Here is a 19499-nt window from a genome sequence, read left to right as displayed (position 1 = left end):
TTCTACATAGGATTTATATTTCTAGATGATAATTACTCTTTGTATCTGGGTACAATGTATATTAGCCTAATTCAATTTGACATCTGTTGATGTAAAATGGACCATTAAGATAGGATATTACTCATCAATGTGTGAATGTATATACATTTCCAGTAGCGTCTTCAAATTTCAAGTTGTTCCTCTTGTCCTACCACCCACATTAATGGCAAAACAGCGGGCGGCAAAGGCCTCTACACTGGTAGAGTCTACACCACACAAGGTGAGAAGTTACTATCCAGAATTTTCAGTGTCTTACAGATCTTTAGAAACGCAATGGAGGTACTAAAAAGGGGCCCATTATCACTGTATGTCGTCTGCATTCAATGCTGTGTTATGACGTGTCATCTGAAGCACATTTTTCAAGGCTTCACGTCAGGATGCTAGGTGTAAAAGATGTCCGGGAAGGCCTTTGCGGTCGCAGTGCATCCATACCAAAAAGGGGCAGCAGTATATTGCGGAACAACAGGCTTTACAGGTAAGAGAATACTATGAACTCCGGTTTTGACATTGAACATTATTGTCTACTCTAATATAGAGTCTGCGTGAACCTAGTGTGGATGCGATGGAACGTGGTTCTGCAAGTGCTTCTGAAAACGATGAGAGGCCTGAAATTTCTGCACCACTGACAGGTCCAGAAGATCACCCTACCTCCAGTGCTTCTGCAACGGTACCAAGCACAACGTTTCCATCTATTTCCGCGCCCGGAACCCCAACAAGCTCGTCGTTGCTCCAGGAAACTGCGTCAATTTCATCAATGACCTCAAGTAGTTTGGCCCAGTTAACATTGCGAACTCGTACTACTCCTTCGCACCCTAAGCCACCTAGAACAAGTGCTCAGAATCCGTACCATGGATATGTGCAGGGCGCACTTCGTGGGACTGAGGTATATCGTGAGTATTAAACATCCAAAATCCTTTATTACTCTCTACTCTAACCAACCCAATATCTACCATAGAAATTGTTCGAGGCCACAGTTTGCCGTCACCCATATCCGAAAACACTCGACTGGTAAAGCAGTTCACAAATTCCATCAATGCAATCGTTGAAAAGGTCAGTTTTAGCTTGTTTGTGGGATTATATGACTGATACTGCTTCCAGTGTGAAGACCTGTCCAAACAAACCGGTTGCTGGCTGTTTATTGGAGCACAACATGCCACTGCTCGCTCTGGCGCAATTAGCTACGCTTCTCCGCGTCTTCGAAGAGATGCAGCAGCTCAAGCCGGCAATATTGGGACTCAATTTTCTTCCATCACCCGGAATTTGATCCAAGCTCGTATCCAGGACAATGTTAATCTCCAGCAGCAGTTAGAGGAATCTCGTCGCCACGCAGAGGAGATGGAGCATGCAATAGCAGCAGAGCGTGACAGCCAGCGTTTGCTTTCTCAACAGTTGGCTCGGTATCAGGAGCTTCATGGTTTACTCCCTAGCTAGATATTGTGTACATATTTGTCAGCTCTTTTAGTGGGCGTAAATAGTTGTTTTGCTAGTTATCTACATATCTAAAACACCCAGCTGTCCTTGAGCTTAACTAGTGTAGTCAAACGATCCAACCCTATGCAAGCCTGCTCCGGAACATCCTTCCGTCGTAACACAATGTGTAAATCGGGATCACAAAGGGGCTCATGTGGATTAAAAAGGGTCCAAAAATGCGTCACTTTCTCTGCCATTCCTGAAGATTCCTTGACAAGTCGAAAAAAGGGAATGCTCGGTGTCTGTATCAAGTGAAACAAGTGTTTTTCATCGGCCAAGACGGGGGTACCAGTCATTGATCGCAGACTCCAGATCAATGGAAGTCCCTGAAGCGTCTATATGAATGAAATAGATAAGCCAAACGTAGATTATCGTGAGACTGGACACATACATCGGTGTAGATATATACTGTCTTTGTGATCAGTGTTTGACACAGAACTTGGTTGCACATGGGATTGCTACAAATCATTTCCATGGCTGATTATACTGGCTACAGCAATTGAATGTGCTGCCCTTTTAAGCTAAACATGGAGGCATTAAGAATTGGATCCAAGAGATTTGCATTGCAAATTAACTCAAAGTTTCGCTTATCCACTATACCACATGGACAAGTTCAAATGAAGAAGCTATGCACATAGAGACAAGACGACTGCCAAGTTTTGGATTGAAAAATAGCTACAATACTAATCAGAATTGTCGCTCAACTTCTGCATGAAGTTTAAGGCAATGGTAAGCTCCTGTATATGCTTGATTGCAGTCTTGTAATCGAAATCCTGTGGGACCGAGTCTGTCACAAGTGCACACCACTCATGGAGCAACTTGCTTACTCTTTCCATCACCTCGCTCGTCACTTGCTCGTATGTGGTACCCTTAAAATCAAAGTTGATAATCCAACCATAATAATAAGACCACTTGTCGCTCATTAGTTCCTCCCATAGTGTGATTTCTTGTTGTATCTCGACAGTGCGATTTAGCAGTTCCAGTGACTTTTCGCGATTCTTGAAATGCATCAACTCCTCATTGTCTAATTCTGGTGTGCTGAGACGAGCAATTTGCATCCGAGGATGGGGTCGATGCATTGAAGACGAATGGATGAGGGAAATATGGGTCTGTATACGGACATTTCGAGTTTCTGAGACGTCGGCAGGGACTTCAGGAAGGGATACAGTTGAAGAAGGGGAGGGAGTACAAGCAGATTCCATCTTTCTAAGAGCCTTTAGGTATGTGTCATGTGTAGTGTACAAATTAAGAGTCTTACTGTCTTTGACGGCGTTCACGATTTCGTCGAGCATTGTTAGCATATATTTTCGAGCGATTCCTTTAAAAGTTTGTCAGTAAGCACTGAAGACAGTGAGAATAGCGTTATACTTTTCTAAATATCTTTGATGCTTTGTTTTTCCATCGGCACCAACACGTTGATTGCTATGTTTTTGGGGGGCCATTAAGAAAAGGACAATGTTTGTAAAGGTAAGCTTGAATGTAAGATTGTGATGGTATGAATAAATGCGAGGTGATAGCACGAATAAATGCGGTGTATGTGACCTGGTATGCGGCCCGACCGTATGCGACCTCAGATACATCAGATATGCGACTGCCAGTTGTGTATGCGACTTGTCATTCAGTACTAAACACGAAATTCTGTAGCTCCTATGATACAAATGACTAGTACTAGATCATATACATCACATACACATATATTGGATTGTGTCTCTTGTAACAGACATTGTAGACAGCTATGTAATGTGACACATTATTTCAACATTGTTACTGTTGACGAAACTGCTGTATAGACCTAGGTGTATAGAGAAAGTGTTCATAATGGAATGGGGTCAAGTTTTTTAAAGAATTTTCTATCAACGCTACTAAACCACTATCTTGACTCAGAGAACATGAGTGTCAAGTCATTTTATACAGTGATACAATTGTGCACATTGTCTGACAAGACTAGATATATAGAGAAAGTGTTCACAGTAATATCAGGTCGAGTTTTTCAAAGTCTTTTCTATTAACGTGACTAAACTACCATCTTGACTTGGAAAACACAAACCTAAGAACATCTTCTACAGTGATATGATTGCTCATTCAAGTCAGAAACTCGACTTTTCACAATCTGCTTTTTCTAGTTCCGAAATCTCTCGTCATAGTACTGTGCATCAAATGGCTGATAAATAGACCATGGGTTTCTTTAATCAGGTAGCCAAAACCTACTTTATGTCTGGGTAGACTCATTCGGGATGATGAATTACGTCTGTGTTGAACGATTGAGCAATCAATGAAGCATTTGAAGCATTAACGTGAACACACAGGTGAGACTAAGTCAAGATTCTCACGCTACCTGATTTGTGGAAACAGCCGATGCCTTCACAAAGCTTGACGTTGAAGCAGCTTCACTCTTAAACATCAAAGCGCAGTTGATTAACACATTTCCAGACTCATAAGCAATGTAATTTTTCAATCCATACTACATAGGAATGTATAGTTTACTCCACACCATCAGACATAAGTACTGCTCTAACTTCGGTAACAACACGGACAATCAATGACACCGACAACATGCGTTCAAACTCCTCTACGGCGGCAGACCTGCTTTTAAATTTAATGACATGGCCGCCACTAACCCCGTTCACGTTGGAGGTAAGGGTAAGACCATATCCAGAATAGCTGTATACATTATTTGAGAACCGGGACTAACAAAGAGTGATTGAAACACACCTGGAGTCAATAAGGTAGATCCCGGGCTCTCGCCCCACTGAAACAACAACCCAAGTTGCGTTCTCAGGACTATCTAATTGGAAGGAGTAAATAATTTAAAATATGAAGCAGAAAGATTAGAAAACTTACAAGGGTCATGCACACGGAATCCGGGAAGCGTGGCACGGTCTTGACTACCAAGTCTAATCCGAACCTCAGGAATGACATGAACAGCTTCGCCACGATGCAAGGCAGAGACAAAATGCTGCTCTGCACTAGGCCTATCTGGACAGTAAAAAGCAGCACCTCCAGATACACCCCTCCAGTTACGCTCTGCATGGTCCCTGTAGTCAAGATAAGCATTCAGAATCAAGAAGTTAAACAGAAGACTTACTGTCCCTGGACAACGCCAGGAGACCGTCCAACTACTACGCTATACCACCTCTCATCGGGTGGTGGAAGCTCATCTCCAGTTGCACCAGAACAATGACAATGACACTGGCAGTCCTTACATTGACATTCAATGCAAGGCACATCTACATACATAAGCTGTCAGTTCAATACTTCATAGTGAGACGGTCTACACGAGCTGACCTTTATCAGAGTCTGACAATAGAAATAAGTAAGCAGTAACAAAAAGACTGAGGAGATAGGAACCTTACCTTGAGAAGACATCTCCTAAGTAAAACTAAACGGTGACCCACACGGCCTTGCGGTGGAAAGAGGGAAAGATATGCAAGATGGAAGTTAAAGCAGACGCGGTGGGTAAGGGCTATATATTCTTGACCCACATGACCTCGTGGTGGAAAGGGGGGAAGAGATGCAAGGTGGAAGTTAAAGCGGACCCGGTGGGTAAGGGCTATCCAATCTTGTACTTGGTGGCTGGCCTTCGCTTCAACTACCTGAAATTCCGCTTGGACCATGTATGAGATCGGGATACGACCTCATGCAATTCAACGCAACCTCATGCAAATCCGACCTGATGCGACTCAATGCAACCTGATGTGACTAAACAGACTGGAAAGTGTGAATTCCGCTTGGACCATATATGAGATTGGGATGCGATCTGATGCGAGTCAACGCAGCCTGATGCGACTAAACGGACTGGAATGTGTGCTTTACTGGTGCATCCAGTTTGGGAATTGGGAATTACACATTCCAAGACATCTCACATGGGCTGAGCCGACATCCTGTTGGTATGTAATTTACATTCTTCAATGCTATATTTTCTACACCACAGCATAAAATGACATTTTGAAATGTACATTGAGTGACTTTTCAAATTGTTTGATACAGACCTGGTAGAATTTGACGACGCTTGAACAATTCCACATCTTATATTGTCATTTTTGGAGGTTTGAACGTACAATGCAAACAGAGTTTGGTAAGTCATTGGGCGCTATCGATGATATTGGTCTAATACAATGCAGATTTCTCCTACCTCGATGCGGAGGTGCAGAGAGCCGAGCTAGGTAAGATATTTGCAGTTTATAATGTCTGTTTTGATTTCCAAATTGTCTATAGTTGCGGCAGAGAAGGAATGCGAGGAGCTAATGCAGTCCTTGCTACCCTCAAAGTCCAAAAAACAGCCTTTGCGCAAGGCAGCGCCACCTAAGGGACTGTCGGCGCAGGATCAAGAGCGCTTGCATGATGCTCAAGAGAAGGTTAAGAGGCTCCGAGAGACCTATGAGACAAGATTTGACGGTCCCCGTGGAAAGAAAGTGAAGCGAGAGCAAGTTAACGTACAAATGGAAGAGATTCCAGCTCTCAACACCACAAAGGTGTGTTACTGGATATTTTAAAGACCTAAAAACTAATCTACGTATTGTTTTTGTTAGGGTGATAGCCTGGGCAATGCAATCGTGCTGGATCAGCAAGACATGATTGATCCAATACTGCAGAATTCACCTGTCACTCACTTTGCTGCTGCGGCATTGCCTGATCCCAGTCTTGCTTCTGGCTCACCCGTTTCTGCACTCCTGTCTGCCTCCATTTCTGCCCTCAAATTGCCTGCTGTGGAATTGCCGACTTCGATTTCTACTGCTCAAACCCTTTCTACTACATTATCCGCTCCGAATTTTGCTCCTACTGGTGAAACATCTTCAAATGATTCCATGGATCCTAGGCCCTCTTCAACGTCATCTCCGGCTGCCAATTCACCTATTAGCACCCCTGCTGACAGCGCAGCAGCTTTTCCTTCTTCTGGTGTTCATAATTCTACCAGTACAGCACCGGATCACGGTTCCCGGATGATGGAAATTGACACAGACACGTCAAACCCAATGGTGTGTTTTATCATCTTATTTCTCAATTGCATGAACTTGAACCTAATACAACTCTTCTCCGTGATAGGAAGCGCCATGTTCAAATGTGATGATCAATGGGAACTCTCAGAAACATAACGTAGTAGAGACTACAAGTGATAAGGTATGATATGCACCGGTGCAAAGTCAAATATTGGCTTATGTGTGGTGCAGAATACTGGGAACGTAAATGACGATGCAATTATGGTACGTGCATATTGTTTTTGGGGATTCTACATCTGCAGTGCCAAATTGCGTGTCTTGATTCTGAGGAGATATAACCAAATCTCCATTTTGAGATGCCAAATCGCATCTCACTGGGTTTAGTGCTGAGTTATACTCAGTGTTTGACAATTTAACATTCTAGAATGTGATATGATGCCACTGCGAAATCTGGAGTCCCGAACGCCATTTTGCACAAATCTATATGTCTATATGTTAAATCTAACTCTTACTCATTGCCAGACCGTGCCAACGACCTCAGTTGACGATGCTGAAACCCAATCAAATCGGTTAGAGGACCATAATAAGGAGGTAATTTCAGTTCCACACTAGCGGTTCCAACTTTATATTGACTATTCTTTTATTGAGGCAATGGAACTATTCAAAGACACTGACTTACAAGACCTCGATAAAATTGTAACTGGTAGCAAGGAGCTTAATATATCTGAAAGAAAGACAAAGAAGGTAATGTAATCCAAAGACTTGAAGTGTAACCTATCATCTGATGGATACTACCGAATACAGATGAGGGATTTAAAGGCTATACCTGTCTCAGACAACAGAGAACATCAAACTGGTTCGCATTTACAATTCTCATTATAACTATAAGCTAAGAAAATCTTTGATTTAGCCATGATGTCTCTTATCTCGCCCCCACTTTCCGGGTCGCTTCCACCATTGCAGAAACAGATTACGGCAGAGCTTGAGCAAATTTCCCAGTTCCTTGCTTCGGTTAACTGCAAGACAGCTGAGCTAGAGGCTGATATATGCAGCCCAAAACAAAGAACCATGGACGAGATACGTGGTGCTTTGCAAGCTATCGATTCAAACCATGATATTTGTCAGAAAGCAACTGCACGGATGGGCGAACTTCAAGCTGCAATTATCCAGCATGAACGTGCGTATCGAGAGCAGCAGAACCGCAAGCCCCTTGAGGATCGACGGAAAGTTTTGAGAAAGGAAAGGACCCTTGTTTCCAATTCTCTCAAGACGGCGACAAGTCAAAATCTTGCAGATATTCAAGAAAAGCTACGTACCATTGAGCAAGAGTTGTCTTCCATTCGTGATCAGCTGAACACTCGAAAGAGGCCAGAGAAATCTGCACATCAGCCAACAGGATCTGTTCCAGATGTTCTAGTCCCCAAAATTCCCTCGGTGGCAGAGGGGGAAGATTCATTGTCCGGTGCTTTTGGAGAGGATGGAATTGCTGGTGATTTTAGAAAGGCAATGGAGGCGTATACTAGGATGACTGGTGCGGAGCTTCAGGCGCTTAGTGGTGCGTTGTTTTACAGCTTTATTCTACTTATATGGATCACTAAAGTTTAGTAGATGGGGCTCAGAATTCTATTCAAGAGTTCCTAGAAACCGGAAAACTCCCAAGTCTGAAGGTCAAGCATCGTAAAGCGTTACGAATGCTTCAGTTTATGCATCCTGAGCTGTGCATTACACACCGCCAAGTTGCACTTGGGATTCACATGACCTCTCACCTCAACCTAGTGTGCCGCTATCACGAACGTAGCTCGATGGTGAAGAAGTGCGATAACGAAACCCATATAGCTGGAGTGGCCTACCGTGCGGACTATAGCGCTGCGCCTCAGGAAGGCCACATGAATTGTGGATGCCTTATAGACGATGTCCTCCTTGACTTTTACTTCTGGAAGACACTGTCAATCCGATCAACCAATCCCAAACTTCAAAGCGTTGAAGAAACAATGAAGACTGATGTATTTCCGCCTCGCATCCGCGCATTTGTGATCAAGCTTTTCACTTCGGCAACAATGCTGACCGCAAGCGATATCTACAATGATCACCGACCACGAGGGAAATTTTCACGTGAGACACATCTAATGATGGTCTCTTTCACTCGCCTTGGGGAAGAATTGAAGGCGAGATTAAAAGGCATCAAGGTTGTTACATATGGAATTGATGATGTTAATGATACTATGCAGATTGATACTGCATAGCTCAGTAGAGTACAGATAGTGTATGCAAATCATATCCTACATTGTCAAGTCAAACTTTCGAATGGAAATTTGTGCTGGTTCAAGGTCTAACAATTAATTTTGGCACAGCAATGTTGAGCGCATCTGATAGGCATTCTCAGATTATATATAACATGATTTATGGCCTCATAGATCTCTTTTTGTTTCCGTCTCCAAGGGGGGTCAAATAACATTGCAAGATGTGTATTCATGGCCCATTGAACCTTACAAATGCCGTTTTGATTCTGAATCCGAGGGACAGCAAATAACATTGTCAGATGTGTATTTATGCAAGATTTAACCTTCCAAATGTTGATTTACACACCGCTTCAAGCAAGCATATACCTCATTCTCAGATGTTATTGTGGTTAATTTACTGTCCACAGATGTCATTTTGATTCCGGCTCCGAGAGGCATCAAATAACATTTCCAGATGTGTATTCATGCAATGTTGAGCCTTCCAGATGCTGTTTTAATTCCGAGTCCGAGGACCGTCAAATAACATTGCCAGATGTGTATTTATGCAAGATTTAACCTTCCAAATGTTGATTTACACACCGCTTCAAGCAAGCATATACCTCATTCTCAGATGTTATTGTGGTTAATTTACTGGCCACAGATGTCATTTTGATTCCGGCTCCGAGAGGCATCAAATAACATTTCCAGATGTGTATTCATGCAATGTTGAGCCTGCCAGATGCTGTTTTAATTCCGAGTCCGAGGACCGTCAAATAGCATTGCCAGATCTGTATTTATGCAAGATTTAACCTTCCAAATGTTGATTTATACGCCCCTTCCAGCAAACTAAACCTCATTCACAGATGTTATTGTGGTTAATTTACTGCTCACAGATGTCATTTTGATTCCGACACCAAGAGGCATCAAATAACATTTCTAGATGTATATTCATGCAACCTTCAGCCTTCCAAATGTGGATTTCCGCGCTCCTTTCTAGCATGTATAAATCACATTCTCAGATCTCAGATGCAAAATCTACAATGTTTCAAGTTTTATTCATCTCAATACAAGCCTCGCGTTCAAGTTGATTGCAGCTTTCTAAATGTAAATGTCAAAGTCCCGACGCTCACATGACCTTTCTCACGATCACTGTCTTGTGAGAAATCTATTTTGAATTTTGACCCGTCAGATGTCAAATGAGCTGAACGCTCATTCTATACCCAATGAATACTGTTTTTGGATTAGAGGTTTCAGATGTAGATTGATGATATATAGTAGGTGTAGGTATGGGTTAACTTGAATACACATTTACCGGTGTCTTATGAGAAAAGTACAAATATGATGTTGGTTGTTGAATTAGGTGGTATGTAGGGTACGTATCTTGGTGGTATGTCAGGTATACTATACTACACTTTAAGGTGGTCTATTTGCGCAGGACCCAATGCGTGGTGTTTTCACCATGAAATAATCAAGAAATGTAGGGTTCTTTTCGCTGAATACGCGAGGAAATGCTCAAAGGACTATAGATGGCAGTGTAATCAAGATAAAAGGCTTGTTTGGAGTAGGCGACTACCTTACGTCAATGGTCAATCGTGTTTACGAAGCAATTGCGTTATAGGAAAACCAACTTTACGTCTTCGACCCCAAAGCTTTGCAACAGATATTTACAAAGGTTTGTTTGATCCTCGTGATACTGAATTAAAAGCCAGTTATTTACTTGACTTGACTTTCCTGAAAGGATCAACACATTTTCGAGGAGACACAAGGGTTTATTCAGTGAGTTCGGACGCGTTCACAGATTCTTTCGAGTAACATAGAATTGCAAGTCTCAACACGTTAGTCTTCGGACCTGGCCTGCTTGGAACACTCGGTATGTACGCGCTTTCATCTAATTAACTCCACTCAAACAAGTCATAACTTTAACCAATTTTCTGCATAGGGGACCGGCATCGCAGACAGCGAAAAATGCTCAATCCCGTTTTCTCAATCGCACACCTGCGTGAGATGAGTACGTCATTTCGCAGGTACATGCCTTTAAAAAATCGTCACACTAATACAACATCCTCAGTCCCTGTTTTCTACAATGTGATGTATAAGCTTCTTGAGACTTTGCAAAAAGAGGCAAAGAATGGACCGACGGAGGTGAGTTCTCAATCTGGACTTAAAACACCCCATTGCTAACTTTTTGAATCTAGATAGACCTTTTAGAGTGGATGTCCCGCGCTGCCCTTGAGCTCATTGGTCAAGGAGGGCTAGGATACTCATTCGACCCTCTCACCAGCAAGGCCGTTCCACATCCATACATCACCGCGATCAAAGGAATTGGGTGCGTCAATCCTCTGGTCATTTGTTCGTTATTTAGATGAGGCTAATCCCTGAACGCGGGCATATTATTTATCTTTGACCAACAGTCCTGCCGGAATGAAGATATTTCTACCTGCTAGGTACTTGCTCCCCCACCTCGTGAAGATCGGTACACCGCGCATGCGAGGCATCATCGCGAAATGGATACCATGGCAGCCTCTTCACGATGCTCATGATATCTCATATGTGCTGCACAATGTGTCTGTTGATATATTCGAATCGAAGAAACGCGCGCTGTCTGAAGGAGACGAGGCTGTTGCGAAGCAGGTAGGGCAGGGGAAGGATCTGCTCAGTATTCTCAGTATGTTCTTGTGCTTTGCACGGGAAATGATGGGTTATTGTCCTGATGTTTTTCTTTCATTTTCTTAGTTAGAGAAAACATGAAGGCGTCGAGTGCGGACCGACTTCCAGAGGAAGAGGTGCTAGGCCAAATGTCGTGCGTATTTTCACATCGCCATCTCACCATTTCTTTATCCAGGAAGAAGCTTACACCCCCGCTCGTTTTGGGGCGCTGTAGGACATTTATATTTGCAGCGACCGATACCACATCCAGCGCACTCTCCCGGATCTTTCACCTGCTCGTGCTGCACCCGGATGTACAGGATAAACTACGGAGCGAGCTAGAGACCGCACGCGACGAGGTAGGTGGTCGCGATTTAACGTACGATGAGCTGGTGGGTCTGCCGTACCTCGACGCTATATGCCGCGAGACGCTGAGACTGTAAGTACTATCGACGCTCCGTTTGGAATCAGCCGTGTTGAATTTTACGGATAGCCATCCGCCCGTTACCCGTGTCTCGAGGTGGTAAGTATCCGTCCCGCATTATACGGGTTCAATTCTGGCACGTAGTAACTATATCATACCATACCATACCTGCAGCACGACACAGGACGTCATGCTATCCCTATCAAAACCCATCAAGGGCATTGACGGACAGGAGATCCCAGCTGTCGCAGTGCCGAAGAATACCACCGTCACCATAGGTATCATGGCGTGCAACCGCGATCCTGAGATATGGGGACCGGACGCGGAGGAGTGGAGGCCCGAGCGCTGGCTCGAGCCGTTGCCGGAAAGTGTGGCCCGTGCGCATCTCCCGGGCGTCTATTCCAATTTGTGGGTCCGCCATTTGCTCTTTTCTTGTTGCTGATGTTAGCATATTGTGTTTCTGTATCTGAATGGCTTGTGTATATTCTAGGATGACATTTATTGGTGGGAGTAGAGCGTGCATGTAAGTCGTGTCGTTGGAAGGTGGTGGCGGGGATTGCTTGCTCATTGTCTATTCTCTTCTCAGCGGATTCAAGTTTTCCCAGCTTGAAATGAGTGAGAATTTATTTTCAGCTTCAAGCTATGCACACTAAGAAAATGAATCCTGTTTCATAGAAGTCGTTCTATCTCTGCTCATCCCCAAGTTCACATTCTCGCCGTCAAAACAGGAGATCTTCTGGAGGATGGGAGGAATTGCACAGCCGACAGTCGGCAGCCACTCCAACCCCAACGCCCAGCTTCCGATTATTATGGAGTTGATTCAATAGAGACTGGAAGACTTTAATATCAATATCATGGAGCAGATTTTACAAAGAGGTGTAGAAACACCTTTACACCCAGTCAATTTGTGTTTAATGGAATGTAGATGTGGTTCGTAAGATGCTGAGGAGTTATATGAGTCCCTGAACAACGCAGCAGGTTCAGACAATTAGACACTAGTCATGCGACGACTCAGCAGACCGCTTTGTTGACGCATAGTCTACGAACTAGCGCGGAATTGTTACTAGCCCCAATCGCATTATCCATTTTTCGCATTACGCGTTATCGCTATCGCTATCAGCGACATATCAACCCAGCCTTACGTGTGTCTGTTAGCCACGACCACCCCCAATTTAAACGTGTGTGGGGGAGGCGAGCCTAGCGTGCCTTCTTATGTGTTGATGCTGTACATTTAATTTGTGTGCTCCTTCTTCGTAATCATTAATGCGCACTTGTGGACATGGTGCTTCGGTGAGTTGTGGGCGACTGATTGAACTTCATTGAAGGGAGGTCTGGACTCTCTGGACTCAGGGTGTCGTTGAGACCCTGAGATCACGCGTTGGCTACGCGCGCCACGCGAAGCGCGCTGGGACCCAGTGGGTTGGATGATTAAGGTTAGCGCTAGAATATACTATGTAGGCACTATCGTCATCCTAATGAGCTCAGAACAGAGTTCTAGCGAGTGATATAAGATACAATTGCATTTGAAAATTCAATTAAATTAAATGCCGTATTTTCATCTGTGACAATATATACCAACGACCCTATACATATCCCCAGCCATTTTTAACTTTTCGAATTTGAAAAGCGAAAAACACCCTGCGTACATTGTGCGCAGGGGATTGAGGGAGATAGTTCAGTGTCTGGGGTCCATTCTCGAGCTTTAATCACCGGTAGTGTAGATGCAAGCTCAGAATGAGCTGTATTTCCAGGAAATGGCTGTGTGCTACCTCCGAGCCCGTTGCGCTAGGAGGCAGGTGGGAGGTGGTGAGAGGTTCCTTTTCAGGTGATAGGCGCTATCGCTATCACTGCTATTGTTGGTGTTCATGATACATTACATTCATGTTGCAGTCTGAATATAGCACGATGGTCTGTGTGATATGATGACGATGATGAGTTTGGGTAAACTTGGGGATTGGACAGCTTTAAGCAGCCATCAAGTGCGCTTTGGAGACGGTCAAAACAAGAATATAACCGAACAGGACTCTTGGGACAATTCAGGCTAGATCCAATGTCCGACTGAGCCTGGAATATCCGGAGTTGTGATTTGTGGATTTGGATATACATCGAGTGTTATCGATGTTTATATTTGAGTGCTTTAGAAAGTTGCTGACCGGGCCCGGCACCTTCTGGAGAATTGCAGAAGAGGAATGCAGTGATATCAACGTATTATAGCATGAAACGCACGTACGACTGCATCGTCATCTTCTCCGAGTCATCCTTCAAGCTTCATTCTTCCAACTTCCAATTTCTAACTTGAAGCAGTTCAAACAGATCAAACTTCATGCTTCAAGTGTAATTATACACTGTAGACCGGTATGACGCAGGCTTAAAAGAAGAATATACTTTTACTTATACTTGTCAATATTCATATCATCATCAGGTACGGATATGGATACGGAATCACGGATACGGCGCAGTCCGGCGGGAGGAGAAGGATATCTGATATCTGACGTGGGCGGACTTTAATTGACTGGCGTGGTGATGGGAGATGGACAGTCTAAAGGATCGTCGTACATTGGCGCCCGCTCCACGTTCCACTTCCACGTTTTCTGTTGACTGCTCCGGCACCCCACATCTTCGGCGTGAGTATGTACTCTGTGTCCTGCCCTGTCTCGCTTATCTCGCTTATTGCATTGTATATCCCGCTAGCGCTTAGCATAGGATTGAGATTGAGAATAGCCGCCGGCAGGGGAGACGATGCGATGAGCATCGGGCGCTTGTGAGGATGCTGAACACGCACAGGGTGTTCAGATTTAGGGTTGTTTATACTATACCTCGCACTGGCGCTTATGTATTTATTAGCGTTAAGAAATACTAGTAGGATACATGCGCGTTGAAGTTGAGATTTACGTTTATGCTGATTTATTCATCTGCTCGGCGCGCAGTCCGGTGCGTGCAATTGACACCTCTCTTCGAACCCTCTCTCGAGCTAGGCTAAGTAACCTAAGTGTAGAGGGATAGCGGGGAGGTATAGGCGAGGAGATGGTGATTGTCGATCAGGCAACTATGACATTATGTATTCGAGTATGAGCAGGGAGCAAGGAGCAGACTCGGATGTGGGGTGACTCCGCGTATTTTATGCATTAGGGAGATGTATAGGGATGAGTACTAGTGTACCGTCGGCTCGCGTAGCGCGTAATCGAGTAGGCGCGTGGTTCGCTTGTATAGGCGAGCGGAACGGGAGCGAGATTGGGATTGTGATGGTGATGGTTCTTTAGAGCATTTTTTTTTTCGCTTTTTTGGAGTTGTTCTGCTGCTTTCAGGGTATAGGGTGTATAGTATGGATTATGGGGTAATGGGTTACTGCTACGTAATGTATTACATCGAACCGGGGTACCACAAACACCACAAATACTAAAGAAATAGATTAGAAAGTCAAGAAAATTGTGTTTCTGTGGTTTGATGGTTTGATGCTTCAATGTTTTGAGGTTGGATTGGTTTGGAGGGCTTGGGTTGGGCTGGGGAAGCTTGAGGATGAGCTTTAGGCTGAGCTTGAGTATTGTGTATCAAATGTTAGACTTGATGTCACTAGTAGTAAGTCTTAATGCAGACTTTCATTCTTCAAATTTTTCCTCAGGGCGTTTTTGGCTTGTGGTGTTTCTGATATCTGGAAATGGTCGGATGTCAGGATAACACCGAGTAGTATTGCATTTTTTAAGGCTTTTTTTAAGGGGCGGGCGGGGCGGGCGGGGGTGATGGGATCGGGATTGGGATTGAGATTGAGATTATGAAATCAGGATTGGATTATGAATTAAGGTGTCCGTTCTCTTTCCCATTTTCGTGTTCGTTCTCGAAGAGTATTAGGATAGGAGTCTAGGTGTCTGAACGCTAAGTTAAAGTAAACAATCCGACCCGTATAATTATGTTTTTTTCAGGCAGTCATACTCTGCTCCGACCACATACCCCACTTCTGCACAACGCTATTGGAACTTTTGAATCATCTTCCCATTCAAAATATCTAATCTCTTCTACAAGAGACCAATCACTCCCAAAAGAGGCCAATCTTTTCCAAAAGAAGCCCCGTACATACATGCTCACCCAAATTTGATGTGGACTCGTGTACCGGGGTAGTTGTTAATTTTGAATTTATGATGGTGATGGAACCTTTGCATTTGCCCTTGCCCTGCGGTGTAGTGCGGTGGTAGTAGTGGTTCTAGTAGTACTTGAGGCTTGAAGTATGATTATTCATGATCAGAAATCAAACGCCCGCGACGATCATCCGCGAGATTTGTGATATTTGTATCATCTGTACCCTGGTCTGCAAAAATGTGCCCTCTAAAGAGCGGTGCGCGGCGCGGCGTGGTCGTACGCATGCTAATAGGATCATCTCCTTTGGCTTTTTCTTTCTGTGTTTTGGGCTTTTTGGTTTTTTTGGGTATGGTGTCGTTATCGTTATCGTGCACTCGGTGTAGTGGAGAGACATGGACATGGACATGGAGAATTGAAGGTATGCTATCGGCGTACATCTATCTCCAGGCTCAGAATCAGACACAGACGCCCCGGTCTTGGAACTTGAAGTTTATCAAAGTGTACTGGGAGTGCGGTGGAAGTGTATTGGGACCGAACTGGAGTTGTGCTAGGCAGAAATATAACCCTGCGAATAACATTTCGCAGTGAGATTCACCGGATGGCTGTCCACCTCCTCGTCCCAGTCGATATTCACAAAGTGACATAGATAAGCGAAGCGAGGAAAGGAAGGACCCACAGCTGACGGATCGACAGCGCTAGGCGACGCGTACTAAAAATGGCTGCCAGGGTGAATTGTCGGCAGGGAACAAGTGACGAGCGTAACGAAGGGAGAAATTTAAACTAAACGGAACCTTAAGTAACCGGGACTCCGGAAATAGAAAAGGAAGGGTGTTCGGGGTCTCTGTGATGAAATGGTGGGTGTTGAAATAAAAAAATGGAGAGACTGTCGTACGAGGGACTTTTTTCTTCAATTGTTTTCCCTCTTGCACTGACTCTCTCAACAGAGGCAGCAGCACTCTATTCAACGTCCACATCAACGACGACGACGACGAAGACGAGACGCCATGCGTGCGCTCTTCCGCCCGTTCGCGCTGCATGCAGCGTACACACCCATTGAGACCATCGTCTTCTTCTGCATCATTGGCACGCTCGCGTACTTCCACATTCTCTCTGCGATCAAGCACTCGGCGTTCATTGACCCCTCGCTGTCGGTATATGCGCCTCCGACGCTGCGGCCAGCGTATGCGCTGTGGCGCCTCGGTGAGTGGGTTGGTGTGCGCGAGGGGACGTGGACACATGCGGCCAAGGCACTGCACAGGTCGGATGAGCTGGTGCTTGAGCTCCAGCAGGTGGTGGTCACACTCGACGGGGCAGCGCGTAGACACGCTGAGGTGCGGGTTTTACACCCTTACAAGTCTTTCTCTGTACCAACCGTTTCACTGGCAGGACTACTCCAATGCGAATGCGCAGTCTCTCTCACTCACACAGGCTCCATTGGCAGCGTCCGTGGTAAACATGACGCAGCACCTCGCACAGACGTTTCAGACGCCAGCGGGGCGCACGTACGCGGCGCTGTGCCATCGTCTGCCAGCAGCGGACGGGGAGGGTGCACCGTGTTTCACACTCCAGCAGCCCGGCTCGCGCGCTCTCGTGCAGACGCTGGCGTTTAGACCGGGTATGCGCGACGAGTTTGTCGCTGCTCTCGTTGGTGATGAGCACCAGTATCAACATCAGCACCAGCATTATAACCAGCATCAGCAACACCCGCGTGTGTTTACGGATGAACATGGTGTCCGCTTTGAGGTGGACGCTGGTCGGGCAACGACTGAGAGTGTCCCAATTAACCAGATGCGAAATGGGAAATGGGTCGCGTACGCCGCACGCGCGCTCGTCGTGCGTTTCTGGGATCTCGCCAAGGTGCGTTTTGAATCCTCCTTCCTCGTCCCACCACCTCCTAACTCACCTCTCACACCCCTATCGATATACATACACTTGGAAACAGAAAGCAGACTCGCTGGACATTCTGCTCATCCTCGCAGGATACATCCTCATGCACACAACATTCTACCTCCTGCTCATCCGCTCGCGCGCACTAGGCTCCTCGTTCTGGCTCCCACTCGCCATTCTTTCTTCCGCCGTCCTTGCCATGCTCATTTCGCTCCCTATCGCCATGGCTCTGAGGATTAGGATCGACCCAGTAGCGCTGACGGAGGCACTCCCGTTTTTGGTGTGTACTGTCGGCTTTGATAAACCGCTGAGGCTTGCGAGAGCGGTGTTTTTGCACCCGCATTTGAGTGTGCCGCCAGCGCTTGTCAAGGGGGTTGTTAAGACCGATGCCGGGTATCCTATTCTTGCTTCTTCGTCCAATTCCAATTCCAACAATGCTACCAACACCAATACCAACACTCTCGCGCCACCACCCTCTTCCTCGGCTTCAGCTTCAGCAGGAGCCTCAATGACACTCAAACCCGCACCCCTAATCATAACTGAATCCTTACATCTAGTCTACGCCCCCATTATCCGCGACTACATCCTTGAAATCGCTGTCCTAGCCGTAGGCGCGTACAGTCGAGTTGGTGGATTGAGCGAGGTGTGTGCGTTGGCGGCGCTGATGTTGGGTGTGGATTGTCTTTTGTTGTGCACGTATTTGGCGGCGATTTTGGGGGTTATGGTTGAGGTGAGTTCTTGATTGGGTTTTTTTCTTCTTTTTTGGTTTGGTTTGCGGCTATGTTTTCGTTTTCGTTTTCGTTTTCGCTCTCTTTCTCGTTTTCGCTTTCGCTTTCGTTCTTGCTCGCATCATCTTCTTTTCTCACTCTAGTTTTGGCACTGGCACTTTGCCACTTTGATTTTATTGATTGTGGTCTCACTTTTCATTTTTTTCATATCTCACTTTCTCATCTCAACATTTATCATTTGTGGCGTGTCTTTTGCAACATTTTCTATTGCGGTTATTTTTGGGTATGGATATGGGTATGGGTATGCGAATCCCCAATGGTTGTGTATTTTTGGTGTGGCTCGCTTGTACGCGAGCACGCTAGAGCGGATGGATGGGATGGGTTTTGCGGTTGTCTATTTTTGTTTCTTTTATCTTTCTATTTTTATTTCTACCTTTATCTTTGTGTTTGGGTTCTTCGAGTTCGATGTCGCGGCTTTGTATGTCTTCCGCTGCGTTGACATGGACTTGCAATCTCTATTTTTTCCGCCTTTTGGTTTTTCGGTTTTTCGGTTTTTTGTTTTACGGTTTGTGTTTTTCGGTTTTTTTCATTTCCGGTTGGGTCCGTTTTGTCTGGAGGTTATGTGACAGGCGGAAGGTATGGGATGGGATGGGATGGGTTAGGATATGACAGGGGGATGGATGGTATCGTTATTCGGCACTCGGTGGTCCGTTTTTTGTGGAACTTTGAAAGTGGGTTTGATTGGTGCCAGAGTTAGTGCTTTCGGTGCTCGAAATGGTTTATTTTGTTTTTGTTTTTCCTTTATTTTGTTTTCGATTTTGCCGTTTTTCTTTTTCCTTACTGTGCTTTCTCTTTTCTTTTCTTTACTCTACTCTGCTTTCTCTTTTCTTTTGTCTTTTTGTGGTGCTCGGACCCCACCCCCGCTTTGCACTTGAACCGAGAGTGCCTGTGCCTGTACCAGCTCCAAAGTGGGAGTGTCGTGACTTATAACCTTATGACCCCGAGGACTCCTCCTTCCTTAACGGGAATTTCGTTAATTCTGGGGTGTGTGTGTGGGCTTTGGATTGGATTTGGGTTT

The 19499-nt window shown here is 45.2% G+C and overlaps 6 protein-coding genes across 6 annotated transcripts; 4 read left to right on the top strand and 2 right to left on the bottom strand.

Moving 5' to 3' along the window:
* Positions 1–202: 202 nt before the first annotated feature.
* Positions 203–1470, top strand: JR316_0010220 (uncharacterized protein; the record flags this gene model as incomplete). The annotated part of the gene is made up of 6 exons (XM_047895893.1): positions 203–259; positions 306–344; positions 404–514; positions 575–929; positions 995–1089; positions 1138–1470. The coding sequence occupies 6 exons, from the start codon at positions 203–205 to the stop codon at positions 1468–1470; spliced, it is 990 nt and encodes a 329-aa protein (XP_047745612.1).
* Positions 1471–2192: 722 nt separating this feature from the next.
* JR316_0010219 (uncharacterized protein) lies at positions 2193–2801 on the bottom strand (the record flags this gene model as incomplete). Its single annotated transcript, XM_047895892.1, is given in 2 exon segments — positions 2193–2618; positions 2631–2801. 2 exon segments carry the CDS (start codon positions 2799–2801, stop codon positions 2193–2195), a joined length of 597 nt encoding a protein of 198 aa, XP_047745611.1.
* A 1188-nt stretch (positions 2802–3989) lies between these two features.
* Positions 3990–4875, bottom strand: JR316_0010218 (uncharacterized protein; the record flags this gene model as incomplete). Its single annotated transcript, XM_047895891.1, has 7 exons — positions 3990–4170; positions 4222–4294; positions 4351–4544; positions 4595–4667; positions 4713–4736; positions 4795–4806; positions 4863–4875. 7 exons carry the CDS (start codon positions 4873–4875, stop codon positions 3990–3992), a joined length of 570 nt encoding a protein of 189 aa, XP_047745610.1.
* A 693-nt stretch (positions 4876–5568) lies between these two features.
* On the top strand, positions 5569–8689 carry JR316_0010217 (uncharacterized protein; the record flags this gene model as incomplete). Its single annotated transcript, XM_047895890.1, has 11 exons — positions 5569–5584; positions 5631–5672; positions 5725–5981; positions 6039–6485; positions 6553–6627; positions 6678–6710; positions 6969–7037; positions 7095–7190; positions 7251–7302; positions 7357–8001; positions 8055–8689. 11 exons carry the CDS (start codon positions 5569–5571, stop codon positions 8687–8689), a joined length of 2367 nt encoding a protein of 788 aa, XP_047745609.1.
* Positions 8690–10630: 1941 nt separating this feature from the next.
* On the top strand, positions 10631–12562 carry JR316_0010216 (Cytochrome P450 monooxygenase 91; the record flags this gene model as incomplete). The annotated part of the gene is made up of 11 exons (XM_047895889.1): positions 10631–10673; positions 10734–10807; positions 10861–10991; positions 11077–11330; positions 11399–11465; positions 11508–11750; positions 11805–11834; positions 11910–12143; positions 12226–12258; positions 12322–12350; positions 12411–12562. The coding sequence occupies 11 exons, from the start codon at positions 10631–10633 to the stop codon at positions 12560–12562; spliced, it is 1290 nt and encodes a 429-aa protein (XP_047745608.1).
* A 4248-nt stretch (positions 12563–16810) lies between these two features.
* JR316_0010215 (3-hydroxy-3-methylglutaryl-coenzyme A reductase) lies at positions 16811–18435 on the top strand (the record flags this gene model as incomplete). The annotated part of the gene is made up of 3 exons (XM_047895888.1): positions 16811–17137; positions 17235–17663; positions 17749–18435. 3 exons carry the CDS (start codon positions 16811–16813, stop codon positions 18433–18435), a joined length of 1443 nt encoding a protein of 480 aa, XP_047745607.1.
* Between the last annotated feature and the right edge of the window lie 1064 nt (positions 18436–19499).

This window comes from Psilocybe cubensis, chromosome 9 (genome assembly GCF_017499595.1).
Source record: "Psilocybe cubensis strain MGC-MH-2018 chromosome 9, whole genome shotgun sequence".
NCBI classification, from domain to species: domain Eukaryota; kingdom Fungi; phylum Basidiomycota; class Agaricomycetes; order Agaricales; family Agrocybaceae; genus Psilocybe; species Psilocybe cubensis.
This window is presented reverse-complemented; position numbering and strand designations above follow the sequence as displayed.